This window comes from Archocentrus centrarchus, chromosome 7, assembly GCF_007364275.1.
Source record: "Archocentrus centrarchus isolate MPI-CPG fArcCen1 chromosome 7, fArcCen1, whole genome shotgun sequence".
In the NCBI taxonomy this organism is placed as follows: Eukaryota; Metazoa; Chordata; class Actinopteri; order Cichliformes; family Cichlidae; genus Archocentrus; species Archocentrus centrarchus.
In genome coordinates, this window is record NC_044352.1 from 5,121,695 (window position 1) to 5,146,988 (window position 25,294).

A 25,294-nucleotide genomic window follows, 5' to 3' on the forward strand; every position below is an offset into this window, starting at 1 on the left:
TGCTGGAGATATTATTTTTGTTTTAAGTATTTATTTTATGGTAATCAGTTCTAATTAGTTAAAACCTGATTCTATGTAATGTTGAAATGTTAAAAGGCTTAGGTCCTTCTCCCCCAGATTCAAATCAAAATTAAAAAAATTAACAGAAAACAATCTCACTATGATGGTGGAAAAAATATATATAAAAATATATATATAATACAAAATAGATTATTCATAATAATTATTATTATATATTATTATTAGAACTGTATATTATTATTTATTAATTAATAAATAAATACGTGCTGTTAAAATAATTTTTTTTAAAAACTCAAACTCTTTTCAGGTATTTTCTATTCTTTGTATTTCTATGTTTGCACGGCGTAGGTCTAAGCGGCTGGACTGATCTTCTGTTGACCAATGAGCTGCTGCGCTGCCAACCGCCAGCCAATAGGAGAGCCCCTTTGCGTGCTGACGCACCAATCAGCGACTGCCGTTGAAGCTCGGCGCTTGGAGAGCGCCGCCATTTTGTTTGTTTTTGTCTGCTGTTACGGGAAGTGGCGGGGGGGCGTGGGGGCGAGTGGCGGGGGGCGGGGGAAATCCCCCGGGTGACGTCTTATCAGCCGAGCGCAGAGTGACAGGGACAGTGTCCAATCAGAAGGCCGGATCGCCACGGGGAGGCGCAAAGAAAAGATTTTATATTGACTAAATGTTACATCAGCGCAGGATGACGTCAGAAAAACGCTCACATTAAAAACTTTATCAGCTGATCTTAAATGTAGCTGTGAAAGTAAATTAGATAAAGAAGAAATTCTGACCATGTGAGGTTCAAATATTTCAAAGATTCAAAGAACTTTATTGTCATTCTTCTCATGTGAAACATGACTGGAACGAAACTTAGATTCTCCAGTGCAAGTTGCCTTTTTAAAAAAAAATATATTTTTAAAGATATTTACAAATAAATAGAATAATTTGAGAAATGAATATCTAGATAACTACAGAGAGTGATCTGGTGCCTGAGCAGTTCGCACTGATATTGCACATCATGTTGTTCATGTATTGCACAGTCAGTGGTTTATTTCACAGAATCTTATCAGTGGCCTTAAAGAAGCAGAGTTCTGTTGCATAAATGTTGTTGTCAGTGAGAGTTTGTGAGTCTGACAGTTTCAGGTTAGAAGCTGTTTCACAGCCTGGTCGACTTCGCTCTGATGCTGCGTAATCTACGACCCGAGGGGAGTGGGGAGAACATCCGTGGGCAGGGTGGGAGGGGTCCCCGATTATACTAGAGACCCTACTCCTGCATCTGCTGATGTAGATGTCCTCTACAGTTGTGAAGGTGCTGCCGGTGATCTTCTGGGAAGACTTGACCACCCTCTGCAGAGCCTTCCTGTCAGAAGCAGAGCAGTTCCCATACCACACGGTGATGCATGTTGTTATGATGCTCTCAAACACACACCTGTAGAAGGAGGTGAGGGTTTTGGGCCCCAGGCCAGCCTTCTTCAACTTCCTCAGGAAGCAGAGTCTTTGGTGGGCTTTCTCGATAAGACAGCCAGAGTTCGTGTTCCAGGTGAGGGTGTTAGTGATGTGAGTGCCCAGATATTTAAAGCTGGAGACAACCTCGACTGCTGCTCCTCCAATGCACAGCGGGGCGGGACGGCAGATGATCTTCCTCCTGAAGTCCAGGATCATCTCCTTGGTCTTGGCCACGTTGCTGCAAAGGTTGTTGCGCTTGCACCAGGTTTCCAAGTGTTCCACCTCCAATCTGTACCCCGTGTCATTGTTATTTTTTTTTTTAATGTGTGGTTTCCATGTTGCCATGATAGCATCACACAGTTGCTGCAGATGTATTCGCAGCACATCCGTGATGTGAATCTCCTGTCCCACCACATCATGAAGGTGCTTAACTGGAGTGAGGTCTGGTGACTGTGGGGGACATGTGAGTGGAGCAAACTCACGGTCATGTTCAAGAAACCACTTTCATGATTTAATTAGCTTTTTATGACATAGAGCTTTATCCTGCTGGAAACAGCCTTCAGAAGATGGTACACTGTGGTCATACAGGGATGGACGTGGTCAGCAACAATACTCAGGCAGGCTGTGGGGTTTGTGGGTACTAAGGGGACCATTACACCACCAGCAGCCTGAACCATTGATACAAGTTAGGACAGATCCAGGCTTTTGTGTTGTTTATGCCAAACTCTGACCCTACCATTCAAATGTTGCAGCAGAAATTGAGACTCAGCAGATCAGGCAACCTTCTTCATCTAATTTTGGTGAACCTCTGATCTGTAGCTTCTGGTTCCAGGGGTGGCGCCTGGTGTGGTCTTCTGCTGCTGGAGCCTGGTGTGGTCTTCTGCTGCTGGAGCCCATCTGCTTCAAGGTTTGACATGTGCCTTCAGAGATGCTCTTCCACATACCTTGCTTGTAACAAATGGTTATGTGAGTTACTGTTACCTTCCAGCTTAAAGCAGTATCCGTGAATCCATTGAATTGCTGCCGTGTGATTGGCTGATTGCATTTTTGCTTTAACAAGTAGTTGAGCAGGTGTGCCTTTAGTCTCCACAGCTAATGTGACTGGTTCTGCTTAATTTTGCATTTTTATTTAGTCATTTCTTTTAAACTAATATAACAATTAATATATATACTTCATCTTAATACCATGTTAACATGATGAGTGGAAGAAAATGGATGGATGGCTCTTAATAACGTTTACAATTTAATTTTTACTCCTTTCCTTATTCACTGGCTGTATTGCTCTTTGTAAACACCGGATGGCACTGTTGCTTCCGCTGCGAATGGTTCAACCACATTTCAATAAAGATATTTGAATAAATCAGCAGTATTAGTGACATCTTGTGAAAATCCAGGCAGAAATTTAATCAGTTTTTATGCTTTTATTTTATTTTATTTATAACACTTGTCATTTTATCTTCTTACAGAGGGGGGAATGATGGGAAACAGACATCGACAGCATGGAAGGCAGTGGCCGGCCACTAACCGATAACCTGCAATCAATCAAATACTCAATAATCAATAATAACAAGATACTTATAAGTACAACATGAAGGAGAAGAATACACGACTGTGCTGCTGTTACACTACAGATGTGGGAACGGCAGCCATTAACAGTCCACAGCACAAACTCTCCTGTGATCGCGTCAGAACTGCCCCAAAGAAAGTTAAAAAAACAAATAAAGAAAGCGATAAAAGCAGTAATAACACCTTTGGAATAAAATAACAAATAAATATAAAGCTGCAGACTGAATGGCTAAATACTGACAGCCATCTGAATTGGCACAAAGAGGAGTCCAGAAGCTGTAAGGCAGAAATCAGAACCAGAGGAGTTTATACACCGAAACCAGTTTCTCATCTTCAAACACTCAAAGATTTGGCTTCTGGACAGGAAAACTGATTCCAGACCAGCACCAGCATTTCACTGCCACGAGCTGCTATTTTTTTTTTTTTTCTAGATATTCGGTCTGACTGGATTCAAATATTTCTTTAAACTTTATTTAAATGGTTAAAACAAAGCAGGAAGCGCCCAGGCATAAAACTTAGACAAAAAAAAAAACAAAAACAAAACCCTGCAGTTCCTCAATTGGCCACTTGAGGCTGGCTACAAAGGTGAGTCAGTCCCCATAGACTCCCATGTTAAAATGTCCAAGTTTACAGCATAAATACACACATTTACAGCCTGGTCCAAAAAATGGGTTTTGTCTCTATGGCTAATTTACACCTTTATAACTGTAGTGGGGAGATGAATTATATACCTTAATAATTATTAGCGGCATGGCTACTTCAATTGAGAGAAGAATACCTGCAGAAATGGTTACAGTGTATCACTAAATTCAAGTCACTGAACCAAGTTGGTAGATTTCAGATAATTATCTGACAAATAGAGTAATTTACTTGTTTGCTTGTGTTTTTTTTTTAATGAAATTGTAGTAGTTTACTGTACTACAGTAAACACCAATTATCAGGTATCTCTGTCTGCACCATACAGTCTATGGAAGCAGCTTCACAAACGTCACAGACCAATGGCTAACTTCACGGTGGCTACGTCCATCTTTATATACACGGTCTATCATCTGAACCAGTCAGGACCAGTTTGATCCAGTCTCCAAAGATCTCTGGCAACAGAAAAGATTCAATAAAACTGAAACAAAAAGAGGCAACTTAAGCGTTGACCGCGCAACACATTTTTCACCACATCAATACAGTTGATGACGATGGGAGTATATAAGGCTGAGTTACTGGCCATTTCCTTCCATTATCACTGCTTTACATGCCAAAAACACGCTAAAAAACACACTGTAGCAACCAGAGCCATGCGCAGACTGAGCACCAGATAGCGAGGCGGTGAGGTAGAAGTTAAAGAAAGCCTTCCACAATTTCTGAAATCCAGTTTCCCGATCGGTTTGTAACACAGAAACACTAAATTATTCCCAATCACTTGGCTCTGTTTAACCTGTAGCTTAGCATAAACTCTGGAAGCAAAGGGAAACTGCTAGCTTAGCGCCAACCTATCTGCTAGCATTTTATGTTAGCAGAAAGCAGCTGCAGAGCATTAGCTTCATAGCTAACATGCTTGCCATGGTTTTTACTGATTATTTGAGGACTAGTTTGTCGTTCAAACTGTCGCAAACTCGCAGAAAAGGAAAGAAAGAATCGAGGAGCGGGAACAAGCACATCTTTGGTATTTCAGCTTTATCAGCGACCACCAATAATTAATCGATTAACAGTCTGTTAATGAGGCAAGCAGCTGCATGCAGCCTGTTGCAATTACTTTCCAACTTTCTTTTTTGCCACTTCCACCATCTCGAGCAGCATTTTGATGAATTCTGACAGAAAAACGCCTTCTTTTAAACCCTCAGGTCTACAACTCTGTACGAAGACAACCACCACTTCAACGTATTACACTCCTCTCTAGCAGCCATTTTTGCAATAGTTTGCTTATCCGCTGCCTGGCCAAAAATAAAAGAACACCATCTGGATTTCACTAAACAAACAGGCAAGAGCTATCCATTGGTTAATTACTGCAGTGATAACTAAGTTTTGGCTGTCAACAGGTTATTTAATTGTAACCGATACAGTGAGTAGCTTCTCTTTTCTTAAAAACCATGTCAGAAGATGTATTCATTGGGCTCAAATCGTATTGGCCACCAGTCCAGATTGTAACCCCACCCTTTGGGACAGCAGTCCAGCTCTCCCATCATGAAAAGTCTTGGTGGCAATAAATGTTCATGGACACAAACCACAAAACTGAAAGCGGTCCAATAAAGCCTTCGAGTGTGTGTTTCTTTTTGGCCGGGCAGTGTGCACTTTCCTTTCTTTTCTATGCTACCAGTTTCCCTCTGCTTCCAGTCTTCCATCTCACAGCTACAGACTTTGCCGAAACTTCCCGTAGTTCCTTTAACCTTCACCCTGTCAGTCCTCGAACCGTCTGTGTGGCTCTGGCTGTGTGGAGGAACAGCAAGCGTTAACCTTTTAACCTTTACAGTCACATGACCGACAGGTCACGGGAGAATAAATTATATTTACAAAATCTTTACTTTGTTTTCTTCTTGCATCAACTTGCATCAAGCAAACATCAACACAACCCAGACTCATAACACAGAAATATCCAACAACAAGTCTTTTCAGTTCATCATAGTGTCAGAATAACAATAATAATATTCATAATATCTGCTTCTTTTTTTTTCCACTATCAAAACACTTTGTCCAAAAGGTGTTTATAGAGACAGAGAGAGAAATACTGAACCACTGCAAGTCAAAATGAGAGAAACAACTAAAGTCTTTAGTTTTTCTTCTGAATTCAGTTCAGATCGGCTCCATCTAATCGCTGGATTCATTTCAGGGAACAAAACGCAGAGTTGGTCTGACCCAGACAAACACGAAGGTCTGCAGTCCGGTCTGGTTCCAGGCAGAGACAGTCTGCAAGAAACTGTCCTTAAAAACAACCAAACTTTTTACATCCAAAAAAACATCATCACCATAAGTGTCTTTGTATCGGACGATCATTTCCATTATTACTTTTTATATCCTATAAATCTTCTGGTCATAAAATGTCAGTTTCTCAGAGTCCAAGTCTTCAAATGTCTGAGCGACAATCTAAAACCCCAAAAATATTCACTTTACTGCCATTAAAAACAAAAATATAAAAACAGGTACATATTCAAAACGAATCAATCACAGGTGTGACTGATTAAAAACGAATCCTTTCAGCTGCACGCCTACAGTTTCTTCTTCAAAATGAAACCTTTTACATTTTGCATCGAGAAAAGAAAAACGTTTTGGAGGTTGTAGCTTAACAGGATCACACGACTTACATATCTAATAATTACAAAATCTGAATCATATTTACAGCAGAAGCTCCTCGAAAGGCTTTTCTTTTCTGAATGCAAAGATTTACATTAAAAATATGAAGTTTGTAAGTTCAGATTAGATTAAGTTCACAGTTTGGCTCAAATTAATGAAACAGTAAGAAAACTGATAAATGTAAGACATGTTAAAAATCAGAACATATGAAGTCAAAATATTTAATTTTTAGCATTTTTTAATTGAGATACGGGGTCAGAAGTTCACAAGTGAAAAGTCAAACTGACCTTTTCATTCAGGATCGTCAGCGTTGAAGTTCTTTTATAACAATCTCTGAAACTCAAGGGGGGAAAATTCTGACTTCAAATGAAAATTTGGAGCTCAAAATCCTTAAATCAAGTGAAATCATTCACATTCACCATGTGTGAAAATTTAACTCGTTACTCTGAAGAGGAACGTTAGAACAATGAAGAGCACGTCTTCAACATTTCAAAATATTAAAAATAAAAAACATTTCACTGTGGTTCAGGGTCTCAGTCGGACTGAAGAAACAGTTTGAACTCTGAGAAACAAACACGGATCTCTGAGGGAAATAAATACATGAAAAAATATCTCAGACTGAGAAGAGTTTCGATAAAACTTTAAAATATTGAGCGTATTTTCTGTAAGTCTGTGACAAACAGGATCAGTGATTTTTTTTTTTTTAAAAACCCTGCAGTTCCAGACATCACCAGCAGAGGGCACAGAGGCTCCAGATAAAGGTATCCACCGCCTCGGCGCAGAGGCTTGTGGGAAATGCGGTTTTCCTTAAATTGATTGAAAAGGCCAGGATTTCTTTGCTGGGGAAATTGCACTTACATGTTTTTTAAGTGCACCGATAAAGGGCACATCAGTCCTCTTCTCTCTTTGTGTTTTAAAAAGATCTGCTGATCCAACAGTCCGTTTGACTCCACCTTTTGTAGCACAGCTGAGCTGCTTTTTTTTTTAAAGCAGGGAGGAAAGTCCTGCCGCTTATTCACAACCATGTTGACTCCTTGGCCTTCATTTGGGATTCATCCTTCTGACTTTTGAATCTGTTCCATCAGATGGATTAAAGTTGTTGTTTTTAAGTAACTGAGACCAGAGTCCAGAATCCATCTGACAATAATGAGGGTTTAAGGATGTTCAGATTACTCGCTCTGGCTTTTCTTTATTTCCACGAGATAATAACTCAACCACCTCGAGTGGTCGGCGTGTTTTGGACCTTCATTTTACTGTGATAATGATTTATGGATTTTTTTTTTGTTGCAGTTTGTGGGTTCTAGCTGCACTGAAAATCCTGATGTGTTCCTCTGGTTTATGCTCCACATTCAGAGATAAAGCGAGTTCTTCTGCAGGTTCTCTGGATGCTCAGGAACTCTCACAGGAATAATCCAGTCGGGTGACTGTCAGGAAAAGATTAACATGGTTGTCTGGTGATTGTCTGGCTCAGACACACCACACTTATTTAGAACACAAACTCATTCCCACTGCAGGAACGTTCTCTGTGACACCTTCTGATGAGCTCAGTTCTTCTACCTTCTTTTTCCACCACAGGAATCAAATCTAAATGACGACTTTATCCCAGACACGTGAAATTCCTCAACATGAAAGAAGTAATCATTCTGATTAGTTTGAGAGGGAATGTGGCTTTAGTTGCTCCCAGAAACTAAAGCTGTTAAAAACCGGTGAGAAAATCTCACCACAAATCCTGATACATGAACTTAAAACATTGAAGGTGGAGGACCTGCAGTGGAGCTGGTTCAGTGTGCTTTTTGGTTAATCGGGTCCAGGAAACGTCCAATCAGAGAGCTCCGGGGTTTGCAGCAGCTGATGCAGTAAGCAAATCTAGGGCAGCAAATAATGACTATTCTCCTTATCGATTTATGTGCTGAATATTTTTTTGTTGAATTATTTCTTCAGTCTGTAAAGTATCAAAAGGTAGCCGCAAACATGAGGTGGCATCTTCTGGATGCGTGGTTTATCTTCTCAAGAAAGAAAATAGTTACAATAACGACCTTAAAACCTGCGAATGAGCGACACGTGCTCGTTGCAGCTCTTATCATTTCACTTCGGGGTCTTTGTGGATGAAATATTTCCAACAGGACGTGACTCTGATGTCACAGCGCCGGATGAAGCTGAGGCTTATGGGTAGCAGAGTGCTTAACTCAAGAAACAGTGACGCAGGAGACTCAAATGAGTGTGAAGTTACTGTTCAAAGAAGAGACAACAGTCAGAAGAGGCTCCGCCCACCACACTGCATTAACACAGGTTTAATAAAGTGAAGTGAGACAGACAGGAAGAGAGAGAGACGCCTTCTTGTGTAGACAGCTGAGAGGAATCATGCAGATGAACCACGCAACTTTAAATACACAGAGATCAGAGTGTGTGTGTGTGTGTGTGTGTGTGTGTCCATGTGTGGGTCTGTGTGTGTTTGTGTGTGTGCTGAACAGATACTTTAGCTACAAGAGTTTGTTTTGTTTTCCTCTGGTTTCCAACTGATCCTCATTTAAAGACCCACATCTTCACCATCGCCATCATTCCTCGTCCAATAGAATCATGTGTTCTCCTCCTCTGCTAGAGCCGCAAACTCCTCCCCCTCTTCCTCAAGGCTCTCCACGATTGGCCGGTGGAATTGATGCTCCTCCCCCCTCCCAGCCCTCAACAGGATGTCCATCCATCGCCGTTGCAGCTCTTCCCCTTCGGCACTGAAGTAAAGGGTCAGGTGGCTCTGAGAGATCTTGAAGGCGTGGCGTCGCTCCAGGCGGTCACATGACTCGGGGAGAGAGACCTCGAAGCCAATCAGAGGGACGCTGCGCTGCGCCTTCACATCCTGTGGGAAAAGAATAAATACAGTTCATTAAGGGTGTTATTTTTCATCATCATTGTCATCATGAGCATTTTCTCTCTGCTGTATTCTGATTGGCTGGGAATGACGAACAAATGCTATTCTTGGACCAGAGTCACAGAAAGTGGAGGAACCTTTAGTCTGATTTTGCCTTATAAAGCTGCATGGCATTTCTTCTTCTACGACTTTGTTAGAACTCCCAGAAATATGGAAGCTTGTTTCTGCCACTGAAAAAAAAAGTAAATAAATAAAAAAATGTTTGCCATCCATAAGTCAAAATTCCAGGTTATTATCTCTAAATTTCGAGCTAGGTATCATAAAAAATAACTTTAAAGTTTGAGTTGTTAAGTAGAAATTTTGAAAAACAACCCGAAAGTTTGACTTATGGATGGCATAATTTTTTTTTCTCCAGTGGCGGAAACAAGCTACCATACAGAAGGCACTGCAGGGCGAGGTGATGACGTTCCAGCAGGACAGCCTTTGTTCATTTTATGGCTGTAATCAACAAAACAGCCTGTAGGGAGCACTATTAGGGATTTAGATTCCAGGACTTCCTGTTCTTCAGGGGATGCTCACGAGAAATGAACCTGGTTGTATCCTTTCACATCCAGGGATGCAGCGACCTCTACTGCATCCCTGGCTGAACTGCAGCCAGTTTCTGTACAATGGGATTAACAGGAAGTGGAATGCCTCTTAATCCTCCTGCAGTGCCATATATTTTGTGTAAATCTACACGTATAACGTACCTGTGGAGCTCCGTAGATGTAGAGCACCAGCGGCTCGTTCTCGGGAATGACAAACCATGCCTTCTGCCAGCCCCGCCCTCCTCCCTTCTCCATGTGATGAAGAAAACTACAAATCACACTGTTCTCTGCTGCCAGCGAGGCCTGTTTCTATAGCAACAAGAGATGGATGAAAAGAGAATCAGCCGTCTGCAACACTGAACCTCAGTGACTGCGAAAATGGAAATTTATCCGTTTAGCTTAACCATGAAACCATCTCTGAAAAAAAAGACATCCTGAGAGGCTCAGAAATTCCTTCAGATGTGGAGACCTGGCAGAGGCAAACACGGGTGTTGTCAGAGGGGTATCACACTCACCTCCAGGATGGAGCGTCTTCTCTGGGTGCTGCTGGTCAGTCCGGCGGGAGACGGCGACACTCCAACAAGCGTGGCGTAGCAGTCGACGCAAACGCGGTTGGTTCGGTTGTTGTCGTATGACAGGCGAGCGCGAAATTCCGAGCACTTCCCACAGACCACCTGGATTCGGCACAGACCAGCAACCCAATCAGTAACTAATACAACGCTGCAAATGTTACGGGCTCTTTAAAAGTCTGCAGGTGTTTTTTAATAATGAAAATGTTGTCAGGTGTACTACAAATGTCTGGTGTTGTTTCCAGTTCTGTAGATACCACAACTGTAACCAGGTGTTGGGGCTACAGCAGATGTTCACACGAGCTTACATCCGGGCATGACGCATACTGACATACTGGGTGTTACATGGTGCAGGTACACCAGCAGGTATTATAGATACTTCAAATCTTGGCTGGTACTGCAGATACTGAAGATATTTGTGGATACTGTGGATGTGACAAATGTCCTTAGGTGTTTTGGATAATACAGATGTCACAGGAACTACAGATGTTGGCTGATGATGGGAATAATATGAATGTCGACAGGTTTGCGGTGTCTGTAGCACAAACCCTCTGGTGTTACAGACACTGCAAACATCGGCTGGTGTTGCGAATAATGCAAATGTCGTAGTGTTGCAGACATACGGGAGATGTTATAAATGAAGAACATACGTGTCCACAGGCTTTGCAGTGGTGTCGCCTCTTGGTAATGGAGTTGAATGGCTCCTGGCACTTCATGCACAGAGTCACTTCCTTCTCTCTAATCGGAGTCGGAGCTCGTTTCCCCAACTCAACACAGCTCTGAGGGGCGGAAAAGGGAGAATATGAATCATTCCTGGGAGTGCTGTTCAGACACCACTTTCAGGAACTCCGCTCTTTGTGTCAGGGGGTTAATTTTGTTCGTTTTGAGTGTTTGTGTTACCGGAGAGTGAGGCGGCGTGGACTCATCATCTCGTAGTGAACAGTTCAAGTGTCGGAAACTCTCCACTGTCTGCTCGTGCCTCTGAATGGTTGCCTGGATGGCCTGAATATAAACCAAGTAGAGGGTGCATTTGTCACATTGCATAAATCTTTACTGATGATGAGCCAAGAGATGAAGGTGAAACCAGCACCGATCCTTCAAGGCCCAAACTAGGAGCTCTGAAGGTTCATGTGGTATTTGCACCAAGACCTCAGCAGGAAATCTACGATTTAAGTCCTGGAGGATCTAACACCAAAATCCCGTTTTATTATTATTATTTACCTGGATCCAGTCTTTCTTATCCTCCTCTGTCCTGCAGAGCCAGAACAAAACAGAAAAATCAGTCAAATCTTGGAGGAACAACACCACTGGACCTGAGAAACAAACTGAATTGACTTTCTATTGCATGTAATCTTAGATCTATCTTGTGAGAGAGATTCTGATCACAGGGAATCATCCTGTATAAATAAGTCTGTTTCTGTCTCCATAAGTGTTTGTACCTGGCCTGCAGCTCCAGGGATCTCTGTTTTCCAGACACCAGGAACGTCCGGGGAACAGCAACACTGCTCGTCTCCTTCAGCTGAGGACAGAGGCAAGAACTTCCCTGTTAGCTTGTTAAAAATATCCAGGCTAAAAGTTTACAAGTACCTGAGCATGCTCACCAGCGTCCTGTCTGATTACTAACAGATTTTCTTGTTGCTGCAGGAGCTGCTAACACCGCCTGTCTTTACCTGAACCCCGAAGAGCTTTAACATGCAGAGCTGCTGGTATAAAATTACTTTTGGAAGATAAAATCATTGCTTATCTTAGTTCGTCTTTAGGTAAAATTAATATTCTTGACCTTACTGAAAATTTAAACATTGTACTGTACCACCAAGTTTTGCAGCCATTCCTGCAAATACCTACAAGGCTGAATACAACAACATCTTCACTCCTAAAAGTTTGGATTACAGAGTCTAACGGTGGAAAAAGCTGATGGTGTCACCTCCATGCCATCCACGTCGATACGAGCCCGGACGCTGTACTTCTGACCAATCAGACGCAGCTTTGGGACGCAGTACAGTAACCTGTCATTGAACTGCAGAAAGAGACAGATGTCACTTAGTAGTACAACTAGGACTGCATGAACTCTGTTAGACAAGAAGGCAGTCTGACACTGAGAAAAAGACAAAGACAGTAAAGTACCAGTATGAGGTATCTGTCCTGAGTGGTCCCGTTCTTATTGGACAGTTTGAGGATGTGTCCCTCTTTAATGAGCTCGTTAGTTGGGTTAACGATGTCTTCTTCTCCTCCCAACAACTCGTACACCTTCAACAACTTCCTCATTCGCTCCTGGCAGAAAAAAAACACAATCACTTAGCGGTTAATGTTCCTGCTGATGTTTTAGGACATTTTAGATTATTGAAGACTTAAACATAATCCATCCTCTTCTACTTATCCTTTCAGGGTAAAGGGGGGGGGGGGGGGGGGGGGGGGGGGGGCAGACAGACAACCATTCACACCTATGGACAATTGAGAATCACCAATTAACCTAACCCCACTAACTGCATGTCTTTGGACTGTGGGAGGAAACCGGAGTAAACCCATGCAGACACGGGGAGAACATGCAGACTCCATGCAGAAAGGCTCAGGCCATGGTGGATTTGAACCCAGACCTTCTAGCTGTGAGGCAACAGTGCTAACCACCACGCCACCGTGCTGTCCCATTAAATATAACAGAGATATAAAATACAAAAGGCAAACTGTGAGTTTAATAGGACCGGCGGTGAGCCTAAAGGGAAAGTTTTTGATCTACATTGTAGCGTTTTCAGCGAGTCATCAGCTTTGGGGAGCAATCGAAACAATAAGATCCTGGATCCTGAAATGAGTTTCCTCGGCAGGGAGTATGGGTTCCCTCTTAAAGACTGATGCTGAAAGGAGGCAGCTGAGGTGCATCTACAGATCAGGATCCTGCTGGACTGCTTCCAGTAAAAGTTTTAAGGAGCAGGGAAGGTACACACTATACATATCTACTGATGTGGACTGATCTGCTATAACTGAGACTGATGGAAAATACTGCAAAAATATTTTATGTTTGGCTGAAGGGAAACAGCTGGAGTCTGGAAACTGAGAGCAAAACTGTTGAAGGAAATGCAGTCTTCTACTTCTTCTTTTGGCTGGTCCCTTTATGGGTCACCACAGTGGAGCATCTCTGTCACTTCGACCCTCTGCACGTAATTCTCTACATCCATGAACCTTCTCTGTGGTCTTCCTCTTTTCCTCCTGCCTGGCAGCTCCATATCCAGCATCCTTTGTCCAATATATCCCCCCTCCCTCCTCTGCACATGTCCAAACCATCTCAGTCTTGCCTCCCTCACTTTGTCTCTAAATTGCTCAACCTGTGCGGTCCCTTTGATGTGCTCACGTCTAAGTTGAAGGGAATGCAGTATATATAAAAATGTAAGCATGATAACTGTGATTGAGTCCAGTGTCCAGACGTTAAGCTCTTTCTAAATGGACGACCAGAGTGGCTGTTTACAGGATATTCTTAGCATTAGCTTCTCTCTAAAGCTTGTTTAATGCCACTCACACATCCCGGCCCGATTATCCCGAGTTTCTTCACTGCCTCCTGCACAAATCACCAAAAAGCTGTCAGCTACAGCTGAGTGAAACTGGCCCACTTCAGCCGCAGCAGCTTTCCTTTAATCAGTCACAGCTGATTAGAGACGACAGCAAACATCCCGCTGAGAGGAGGTGGATTCACTCAGACGTCTGAGTCATTACAGCTAAAGCCAGTCTCAACTACAAGAATCCACATTTCTCCTTCTCATGTTCTTGTTTACATTAACAGTGCTAATCACACCATCAGTGAAAGACTATCTCTGCAACCCACATGAGTGCTCCACGTTCTTCAGGAAGAGCTGAGGCATGAACACACCGCTGAAGCAGCAGCCGTGTTTTTGAGGAGCTTCAGGCACTTAATGAGTGTAATCAGGAGAGTTTAATTAAAGATGAAGTAAAGGCTGAGCGTTTGATCTGTCCGGGGCCACATTTATCTGAGTGATGTGGTCTGAACTGTGGCAGACTGCGGTGATTACAGCTGACAGCTCTGGGTGTTGACTGTGTGAAAGTATCTTACCATCTTCCTGATGGCAGCGTTGGAGTGTTCAGCTGCTGTGGCGATCAGCTCCAGAGACTCTGCAGAGAGAGAGAGAGAGAGGACGCTTGCATGAGGCTGGTTTAAAGTGGCAGGACACTCGGAGACCCGTGAGTGACTGATGGTCAGGCCGCTAAGATATTCTGCCTTTTGAGCTTCTCTGTGCAGCAGCGCCCCCTGATGTTAAAGTTTGTTTTATCAGAATCATTAGAAGCTTATAAGCTATTTGAGACGTGATCGAAAAGTTCAGAAACATTCAAAAGCGTCACTCGATTTATATCTGCCTGATCTCACATTCAGGTTCGTGCTTTGGCTCAACTGTGGCCCATTTTCACATCTGAAGTCCTTCGGTGTGTCAAAGCAATGATCCTTCTTCTTGATTTACTTGAAGATTTTGTTAGTATCCTCTGAATGTTCCTCCTCAGATCCCTCAGGATGTTACAGCAGAACTCCAAACTGACCATCAAAACCACCATGAATCATAAAAAAATGAATTCATGACGAGCACGCTCTCAGTCTCGCTCTTTGTGCCTTCGGGAAACCGCAGGTTCTTCAACTGAAAACTGATCGGTCACAGCAGACGTGCGGCTCTCAGCAGCACCAACAAGCCTTCATGCTCACTTTGAAACAGAAGCTGACGTCTGCCGCCGAGCAGATCGTGACTGCGGACTGGACGTGTCCGAGACGGTGACCTTACGTGTGCAAATGGCCAGATTTAAATCAAGTATTTAAATCACACCTCACACACGAGTGAAATTAGAAGTGTTGCTGTTTTATAATCTAACAGGAAGTTTTCTCTGGGCAGTATTTACTTCTTAGGGAATAGTACTGCATTTTGCTTTTCCTTTCTTTTTAAACATACTTTAAGAAGTTTGTAATGCAGTAAAAACAAGAATCATAGTTTCTAAGTTATAAGGTTTTTTTTGTCAATTTTCGACCTATAAATCGTTAAGTTGACCTTGAACACCTCGGTGGATGTAAGCCAAATTTTAATGGATCGACCCCACTCTGCACCCCCACAAAGTTTTATCCAAAGTCATTCAAAACCTTTTGAGCTATTGTGTTTACAGACAAAACGACACGCATCAGCCTATCAGATGCTTCCAGACAGTCCAACAAATATTGATGGTAGCCCTGGTTTCTCTCAGAGGGGACGTCTGGTTTCCTGAAGCCTCTCTTGAGCTTTTTTGGCACCACATTAATATTAACCAAATTCCCCAACAGACGACGCACTCAGCGAGACGCCTGCTCACAATAGCTCCTGCTGACAATTCATTATTTTTACACTTTTCTTGACGTGGTGCCTCCTGCTGATGTTTAGCTAATTAAGTGGTTAATTTTTCTGACTCACAAATTCAGCAATCCACTTTAATCAGAGAATTTCTGCTGCCATCGGTTAGGGTCTCTGATATGTAAAATGCAATAACACTTCCAAACAGTCTCGGTTCACTCTGATAGAAGCTTTGCCTCACTGCTGTTAAATAAATTATATATAAAAAGACCACAATTTTTTTTTTTTTGTTTATATTGCATTAATAATGCAGGGTTGACACAAAATTCACATGTAAACCATTTAGGAACACTGGCCTAGAGAACTGAAGGTTTTTTTGTGTGTTTGTTTTCGTACTCTGGGCGTCCCTGTAGTCCGGGGCATCCTCTGGCAGCCTGTGCAGGTAATCTTTGAGCAGCAGCTCATAGCGAGGAATCCTCTGAACTGGCTCCAACATGTGGTGCTGCAGAGTCAGGTTCCCACAGCGCTCCTCCCTCTGCACAGAAACATCAGGCACACATTTGTACACAATAACAAACATGTGACGATTTTAATAATGAAATTAAGCTAATGAGACAAAACAGGATGCCCTGAGTGGCCCGGAGGCCCTGAGTTTGCAGACCTCTGAAGGTCCCTGTCATATCTGCTACACAGACGTCAGCAGCAGATAATTTGAGTCCTGCTGTTGTCATGTGTCCGGTTCCTGGTCTCAAACCTTTGGTAGGGACAGTGGGGAGCGGTCCCTTCCGTGTTTCTGCTTATTTAATTTGCTATGTTACGTTAGGGTTACAAAGGGTTAAAAAGTATTTCACTGTGTAGTTTTTCTCTCTTCTGCCCACATTAATTTGAAATTTAAATATTACTCAATGAATGACTGTCCTGTGGAAATGGGGCCATACGCACTGCGCCACAGTCTCAGAGAGCTTTACCTGTATCTCCTGGACGATGGTCTTGAACTGAGTCGACCTCTCCATCCAGATGTTCACCAGCTCCATGGCTCGGTCAAAGTTCTTCACGTACTCGCCGTACATCTTCAGGAAGGGGGCCAGCTTCTGCAGAATGTCGCCGATCCGCGGGTTTGAGTCCCTGTGGGTACGAGAGAGGGAGGGAGTCAAGGGCGCTCCTGAGGAGGAGCGGGTGAAGAGGAGGAAGGAGAAGAATGCTCACCACTCCTCCATGCGTTTCTGCAGCGCCGGGAGCAGGAACTGCTGATGGAAACAGTAGATGGAGCAGATGTTGGAGAAGATCCCCAGAACGACATCGCAGGGGAAGGAGGAGCGAGACCGAGCCTCCTCCAGGAGTCTGGCACAGAAAACCTGTGGGAGGAGACGGCTTCAGTTGAGCTGATATTTCTCACGACGGGAAAAGTTCACACATGTCAAGCCTGCAGTGGGAATGGCATAGGGTTTCCATGGCAACAGTGACAGCTCAGTGATGTGAAAGTCAGCTAACAGATAAACTGATGCTATCAGGACTGAAGGAGAAGGTCTGTGAGCGACTGAAGGCTGGGTAAAAGTCACACTCTACACTCAGGGCAGGGGGCACGGCCTTAACACTGTGCCTCTTCCTATTGAGCCACAGAGAGAGAACCCTTCTCGACTCACCTGGTCCAGCAGGTGAAGCTTTGAGACGTAGGCAATCTCTGTGTGCAGAAGCTCATTAGCGATGTTGAAGACCCTTTGCTGGACAGACAGCTGGACACAGAGACGGTTAAATAAGTGAGTGGACGCTAAATATTTTTCTGTTTTAAAAGGCAAAAAAGTCCACATCTGGAAGCTGGAGAGAGACCCAAGTTCACATCAGATTTTTTTAATTCTCCAGTATTATTTTAATAAATTTAAAGGTGTTAAAGGTGAGATAAAACTACTTGGTTAGATTTAGGAAATAAATCTAATAAATGTTAAATTATTATACATAACACAATCCATCCCAATAAAGTTTCCATCTTTGAATCCTCACCTCAGCTGAGTCCTGTCTGTCTGTCTTGGGAGGGGCCAGCACCAGAGTTAGCTCTGCCTCCTCCTCCTCCAGGTCACTGTCTCCTTCCTCCGAAAACTCCCTTCTCCTCCTCGCACCTGCCCTCGGCTCCCCTTCTTCTCCCTCCCCCTCCCCTCCCTCTCCAGCATATGAGGATGAGCTGGAGAGTCGGGGTAGGAGGGCGGGGCTGCATGGATAAGCCACTCCCCCTTCATCCACGCCTGCGAAGCAGAGCTCCTCACTGTGCGATGGGGAGCTGATGCTGTCGATGCCACTGTCTCGATTAGCCAGCTTGCCGTCCGTCTGCGAGGAGGGGAGGGACAGACGCTCAGAGGGCAACTCTGATTGGTCGAGCAGCGGTGGCAGCTGCTGCTGCTCCCTCATTTCCACGGCAACCACATCGTCCTCCGGGTGTTTCTCTGAGGGGCTGTAACCTGACTCCATGGACAGACGCTTCTGATGGAGATCGTCTTGGCATGCAGCCGCCAGCTCTTCATCGTCGTCTTCATCATCATCACCACCACCATCATCATCATTATTATTATCGTCTTCCTCATCAGGTAGGTCACCCACTCCCCCTTCATCCTCTCCGTCACGCTCACCCTCATCCCCCTGTGTGATGTCATCGTGACTCGTGAGGTCACAGGATGGCTCCTCTTCAGGGAGGGGAGGGGCCGATGATGATGGTGGTGATGATGGCCGGGAGGAGGAGAGGGATGAAGGGGGGTCTGGGAGGCGGGGACACAGCGCCCCACCGGTGATATCAGGAACTACAATAATCTGTTCCCTGTAAATATACAAACAAACAAACAATAAACAAACAGAAAAACTTCCTATAAAGACATCACTCCTCCTTAACCAATCAGAACTCACCGCTCAAACTTCTCAATGAGTGACAGGACACAGGTGGGGGAGGCGGTGCCGTCTGCACGAATAGGTGGAGGTCGGCCTGCCCGAGGATCCGCTGGGAGGGATTTGCAAGGTGGTGTAGGTGTAGGGGGGAGGGGCTTATCTGGTGCACGGGGACGTGGCCTCGATACCCCTGCCTGCTGTTGGAGGTGGGGGGGTTTTGGAGGCACTGTGAACAGCGGGGTCAGAGGTTAGTGATGACATCATAAATCTGTTAAAAAAAAAAAAATGTGACTCACAATCCTACCCTGAGGTTTGGGTCCCGGCAGCGGCGGCCTGCTCTTGCTCGGTGGTGTTATTGTGGTAGCTGGCAGCTCCGGTGGGCCCGTGTCATTCACTAGCAGCAACCCGTTTGCAGACCCACGGCGTTCTGTTAGCTCCACCCCTCCCTCCAGGGAGGCGGGGCCCGATGTGGAGGAGCTGGGCCCTGGATCGGAGCTCGGCTGCTGTGGAGAGTCGGCTTCCAGCGCCGCCTGGTGGCCACACGGTGAGCAGGACGGCTCCAGAGAGAGGCTCTTAGTCAGCAAGCTGGGACTGGAGGAGGAAGAGGGACCTGAGGAAGAGGGGACAGGTAAAAATTTAGCGGTGTTTCTTTTCGGTCCAGATTGATTCTTTGGGGAGAATTTTTCTTTCAGTTAATAAAATGTTTTTTCACACCTAGTTTTAGTTCACTGTTAGAATCTTCAGAGGGATGAGGAGCAGCCAACAGGCCACCAAAATAAAAGCATCTTGTTTTTCAAGATAAAAAATAATGAAATAACTTCTGGTCTTCTTTCCTGACAATGACAAATAGGAGCCTCCACAAACTTGAGCTCGAGTTTGTTAAAAAGAAAACTGCGCCAAATGTGTAAACAATACTGAGCTTTGCATGGATGGATGGATGGATGGATGGATGGATGGATGGATGGATGGTGGATGGATGGATGGGTGGGTGGGTGGATTGACTGATTCTGGGGGTTGCTGGGTTCAGTTTTCTGCTGAGTCTCTGTTTCCTCTTGTCTCAGACTGACTGAATATTCATAAAGGAATGGTGCGCTCATTAATTCAGCAGCAAAGGCAGAATGAAGTTATTGATCACTGATCGTCCTGACTGACCAGATCCTCTGCTTCTTGAAAACAGGGTGTTGTACTGTTAAAATATTTTTTTTTTTTAATCAACACTCAAACATTGATTGGAGCAGCTGTGAGACGACTCCTCCCCCTTCAGATATCATTACTGACATCATCCTGAAGCCTCATCAAACTCTCGGCAGGTTTCCTCTAAATCCAAGAGACATTTCCTCTGCTGCTCTTTGTTTTCAGAAGCTTTTACTTCAGCTGTCCTTCATACACAAACAGCCTTCATATTTATTCACAAACTGAAAAACTTTCTTTAATTTGTTAACTTCCAAAGAAACCGAGACCGAATGTCGAGCTGTGTCAGGCTGACTCAGCTGAAAGTGTTTGTTCTTCTGATTTATTTTACTTTTAACTTCCTTGTTTGGATTTTTATGCTGCCACCACTGAGACTGTGAAACTTTTATTTTCAGTATTTTAAATGTGGTTTATATTTTTTATAGTATTGTTGGCTTTTGTTTTATAGATCCCCTGATTCCACAAAGAGGGGTGTTTTTGTTGTCTTTTTTATTATTTTGGGTGTTTTTTTATTCCATTAATAATTCCATAAAGGAAATAACTCATAAATTCTGGTGGCGATCTGGCTCACGCTCTTTAAAATTTGTGAAATAGGGTACTGACCTCGGCGGCCCTTTCATCTTCCTTGATGGTTTCATTGCTGTTTTACCAAAGAGTATTTATTACTTCTCTTCTCCCGCCTTTAGCACTGACATGACCTCATGTTTCTTTATCCTGCAGTTCATTTATTTCATTTTTAGCTTTGTGCACAAACTCAGATTTACTGTGTTTGTTTGTTCTTTCTTTCTGTTTGCTTATATAATGCAAATCCCCCTAATGTCTCTGTGACATTTCCTGGTGGCCTGCCTTCAACAGTCAACTCGATCAGTTGCTGATGGACTATCCAGGATCCACGGATCAGGCGCGACCCTCTCCTTGTCGCCATGGTGCCCCCAAGACGGACACAAGTGTTTCCATGCAGCCTTTCTAGGGAATGCATGCAGTGTCCCCCTGCATATCCACAGATGGTGCTGGATGCTGAATAATTGGTGCCAGTTAGAAACCAGGTCTAACCCACGCTGAAGTCTATGTTGCACTCTCTGTGAAGCTTTTTTTAATACTTGCTTTATTGTTATCCATAGCTTCCTGATCTGAAAAGTGAAGCCAGTGTGGAAGTGCCTTAAACCTGCATTTTTTAAAAAATGGCCAATAGTGGGCGTGAATGCTCTGGTTGCAAAAGTAAATCCAGTTGTGTTGCATCTATGGAAGTCTCTGGATTTGTAAACCCACTAAACACTTTCCTGATGACTTTACGGTCTCAATCGTGTATTTAAAGTCTTATTGTATAGAACGTAATGCTCATTTTGTAAGCTATGGACCAGTTGAGGCTGAAATCGAAGGTAAACAAATTATGCTTTTAGGGTGGTGCTAACTTAACTGTGATTGACTGCAGTGTCCCCCACCTTCTCAGTCACATCCACCCCTCGCATGTCCCTTCTTGTTTCAAAATGCAAAGATGGTGAAATGGTAAAACCTCAGTAACCAATGGCTGACATCACTGATGGTCAAGACTTCCAGAATTGCAAATAGTCTGTAAATTATTCCTCATCTTAAAAAAAAACAAAACAACAACAACATATCTTCCCTTGTTTTTCTTGGAGTCTGGTAGTATGTAACACTTTCCTGATGAGGTTATAGGCTCAGTCACTAATTTCAGGAAATACTGAATGAAAAAATTAAGTCCATTCTGCACATTTTGGTCATTTTAAGAGCTAGAAAGGAGGGTTATCCAGGGTATGCTTATTGGCATATTGAATGACAGGCTGTTAGCCAATGAGAATGCAGTTTCATAAATCATTACATCCAGTTTCAAAACATCAAGAAGGCAATGGTGAAGACAGTCAGCTCAAGGCTTTCATAACAGGACTTCACAAACCAGAGGGTCATAATGGCAGCATCCATCTTTTATACTGTCTATGTAGTCATGAGTCGCCAGACCGATGTGTTATTGTACAAACAAGAAAAACAATCAAAGACTTCGACAGCCGCTAAAAAGCTCCAAAAATAAATGAGAATGAGATCCAGTCAAAATGCTGCCAGGTAAGTCTGACATGTCACCTGAAAGCAGGTGTAGGGGGGCCAAAAGAAATGCTGAATAGTTTCCAGGGACTACTGAATGGTATTTATGCTTGAAATACCCATCCCTAGTATACACATTTATTTTTATATACAGCCGAGAAGCTAGACTTACACTTTTGTATGTGATATGATTAATGCATTCCTAAAGAGTATTTGGGAGTGCACACACAGCCATAATATACACCATTTAAACTCAGTATCCATGCAGGCTTTTTGAACAGTTCCACTTTTTTAAAATATTTTTCCTCCCAGATTTGAATTTAAAAAAAAAAGTCTATAAAATCTACAGATGAAGTAGCAAAGCGACAAAGAGCAGAACGGAGGCTCTCAGGTCCAGTTTGCATAGTTATTTGCAGGTTTTCACATTTAAAGAAATATGAACCTAATCCCAAAATGGGATATATAACCAATGATCAAATATTTGAATATTTGAGTGGAGGACTAAAATAGAGTTACAGTACAAAATTAGGCATTTGTGTGAACAGCGTGACCTCAGATGGAGATCAACTCCTGGCCTGAGGACCTTTAAGATGGCATTATGCTTCTCAGAGGGGATGAAATGAATAAATACAAAACATGAAATCTCCAAAAGCACACCAGTAAAATTAACAGTGACGGGAGCTGTGAGTGTGCACAGCTCACTCACTAATTAACTTATATATGGCAGGGAGTGTGTGTGCAGATGTGAACGTGATGGGAGGTCATGGGAAAACATCAACAGGCTGATGTAGAGCAGATGGCGTCTCTGTTGTTTAGAAAGCCCCGTTAAGAGCAGCAGTCATTAAATCAACAAACTTGAAATGATTTACTTCAGGCTAAGCTGACCACACTCCATTTCCCACAATCCCCCCAACACTGGCACACTTTCCTGTTTGAACCAATGCTGATTTTCTGCTCATCACTGAGGAGGTTCTGGCCTTGATTGAGGAGGATCTACAGTCAAAGTCCTTCTAAATGGAAACCTCACCACTCGGCTGCCAAGTGGTGAGGTTAGTTTGGGCAGATATGTTGAAGCATTAGCTCAATTAAGCATTTGCTCAGTTAAATGTGGCAATCTACAAATACAGGTGCTGCAACACTTCAGGTATGGCTGCAACGCTTATCTGATGCCCTGAAAGTCACTTTCCAAACACGATTCCACCAAAGAACTCAAACTCTTGGTATTTATTATATTTATTTATGACATTCTCACAGACAGTTTAAAAAAAATAGATGTAGGTCTGAAAAGTGAAGCCAATGTAGAAGTGCCTTAATGCTACAGTCTTTTTATGGGCCAGCAGAGGGCGACTCCTCTGGCTGCAAAAAGACTTCCAGTTGTTTAGAAGTCGATGAGAAAATTACCCTCAGCTCCCTCGATGCGTTTAAGGGCTCAGTCGTGGGTTTCAGGCTCTAAGAGTCAAAGAGGGGATTATCCAGGATATGCTTATTGGCTAATGACTTGTCAATCATATGGTGCCCTCTGTGTCTCAGTTAGCTTCACCCCTTCCTCGTCACATCCAGTTTTAAAACAGCAAGAAGACGGAGAAGATGCTCAGCTCGAGACTTCTTAAACAGGACTTCAGTAACCAATGGCTGACATCACGGTGGCTACAGCCATGGACCGGCATTATGCAGACTAGGATCTGCATCACTGCTGGTTCCACGGTGCTAAATTATTTTGTGGGCTGCTTGGTCACGGATCCCTGAAGATCCCCAGACTGTACTCAATTTTGTAATCACATTAATCACTGAGTGACGCAAACCTCTAAATTAGCTTAATAAAACCACAATAATCAGAATCGCTGTAACAGACTCAGCCAGCAGCTGATGGCCAATATATTCTATCAACCACCTAATCAATAACTTTCCTTCCTCTTATCTAATTTGAGGTTGGTGGAACACAAGGTAGGACAGGTCACCTAACCACATAAATGTCTTTGGACTGTGGGAGGAAGCCGGAGTACCTCAAGACTATCCATGCAAACACATGGGGAACGTGCAAGTTCCACACAGAAAGGCCTCGACCTGGATTCAAACCCTTTTTTGCAATGAGGTGATAGTGCTAACCCCTCGCACCACTGTGCCGCCCCCCAGATGCCTAATCCTTGTATGGCATTGGTCTTTGAGTTGTGTCTGCAGGTAGGTCAGCTGCTGATAAAAAGCTTTACAGGTCCGTCTATCATCACACACAGCTGGTCAGAGACAGGTGGGTCTATAAGCTGATTAACAGGTTTGTAGGTCATCTCTTTTTCAGCACTGTTGATATTCGTTGATATGCGAACAGTGAGACATACAAAATTCTCCGTTCTCATTTTTAAATGAAGCTCAGTCTGTCGAGTTTGATGCTCTGCAAGCTCTGTTATTCTTTAAAGTTATTTGCATCCTTGTTTTCATTGGATGGATCAAACTGATGCATATTTTTACTCTTCAAGCTCCTTCCTTTGAACATTTACAAATCCTCATCGCCCGACACTGTGTATTATATTCTGTTCTATTGTAGCCTACTGAAAATCCAAAGGAAGATCTGCTCACAGGTTTTCCTCTCTAGCTCGTCATAATCATACAAATGTTCAGCATAATATCTAAATATAGCCTCCGTCTTTAAATTCAACTGCACCATTCTTTAGTACTGTATTTCTGGAAGAGCAACATTTTGTTGTCATCGGCCCAAATCTTCCATATTCCCATCCAAACATGACGTCCCACTAAAACCTCTAACACTGGAGATGTTTTATAATCCATCCCTAGAAGGATGGTTCAGGCCAGAACCCTAAAACACCCCAGAGCGTCCAATACTGACATTCTGGCCTTGCAGAGATATGCACAAGGTGTTCTTTATAAGCTACATGTGGCAATATGGTACACCAAAGGTTAAGCCCCAGTTGCAACACAGGTGACCCACTGGCAACCACTGGTTGCTTGGGAAAAATGTATTTTCCCCAATCGTCTGGCGAGTGGCTGCTGGAGGTTGCAAGCTATCGCTAGATGAGACTGGTCGTGAGTGAATGATGCACCCAAAAACCTCCTTGTGATTGCTTTGGTCGCTATCAGACTACCGCAGTCATCAGCAGTATGCACTGAAGACACCGACTGGTCTGCTGAGCAGCGGTGAAACTGCGACGCAAACCGGAAATGGAGACGACTGCATTCAAAGTAAAAGTTGTGTCTAACAACTCACACTTTTTCCAAGTTACACTACCACCTGGCATGTAGTTGGTGTGTGTTTGCAGACAAGTTGGCAACATCCATGCCAACTACAGACAATCTGTTAGCAACTGTTTGCAGACAAGTTGGCAACATCCATGCCAACTACAGACAATCTGTTAGCAACCAAATCAATCACAAGGAGGTTTTGGGATAAAGCACTGAAAACTACTTAGTTATAGGAAAACAATCTGATTTACAACACATCCATTCACAACAACAAGATTGCGTTTAAATCAAGATTGCGTTTAAATAAAGACAGCACTGGGTCCTTTACAAGCATCCATATGATATTAGTTAGGGCTTTGT

At 43.4% G+C, this 25,294-nt stretch overlaps 1 protein-coding gene across 2 annotated transcripts in view; it reads right to left on the reverse strand.

Moving 5' to 3' along the window:
* Positions 1-2,876: 2,876 nt before the first annotated feature.
* The window catches only part of fgd1 (FYVE, RhoGEF and PH domain containing 1), a 40,709-nt gene continuing 18,291 nt past the window's right edge, over positions 2,877-25,294 (reverse strand). For both annotated transcript variants that reach the window (XM_030734356.1, XM_030734357.1), the window contains exons 2-18: positions 18,798-19,103; positions 18,515-18,719; positions 17,624-18,428; positions 17,269-17,358; positions 16,832-16,980; positions 16,594-16,750; positions 16,022-16,160; positions 14,377-14,435; positions 12,444-12,590; positions 12,244-12,336; positions 11,759-11,838; positions 11,541-11,571; positions 11,220-11,321; positions 10,970-11,098; positions 10,266-10,424; positions 9,913-10,059; positions 2,877-9,151 (exon numbers count right to left, since the gene is read on the reverse strand). In XM_030734356.1, coding sequence (XP_030590216.1) covers positions 8,876-9,151; positions 9,913-10,059; positions 10,266-10,424; positions 10,970-11,098; positions 11,220-11,321; positions 11,541-11,571; positions 11,759-11,838; positions 12,244-12,336; positions 12,444-12,590; positions 14,377-14,435; positions 16,022-16,160; positions 16,594-16,750; positions 16,832-16,980; positions 17,269-17,358; positions 17,624-18,428; positions 18,515-18,719; positions 18,798-19,103 — 3,074 coding nt within the window. In that variant the 3' untranslated portion in view covers positions 2,877-8,875. The remainder of the gene's footprint in view (positions 9,152-9,912; positions 10,060-10,265; positions 10,425-10,969; positions 11,099-11,219; positions 11,322-11,540; positions 11,572-11,758; positions 11,839-12,243; positions 12,337-12,443; positions 12,591-14,376; positions 14,436-16,021; positions 16,161-16,593; positions 16,751-16,831; positions 16,981-17,268; positions 17,359-17,623; positions 18,429-18,514; positions 18,720-18,797; positions 19,104-25,294) is intronic.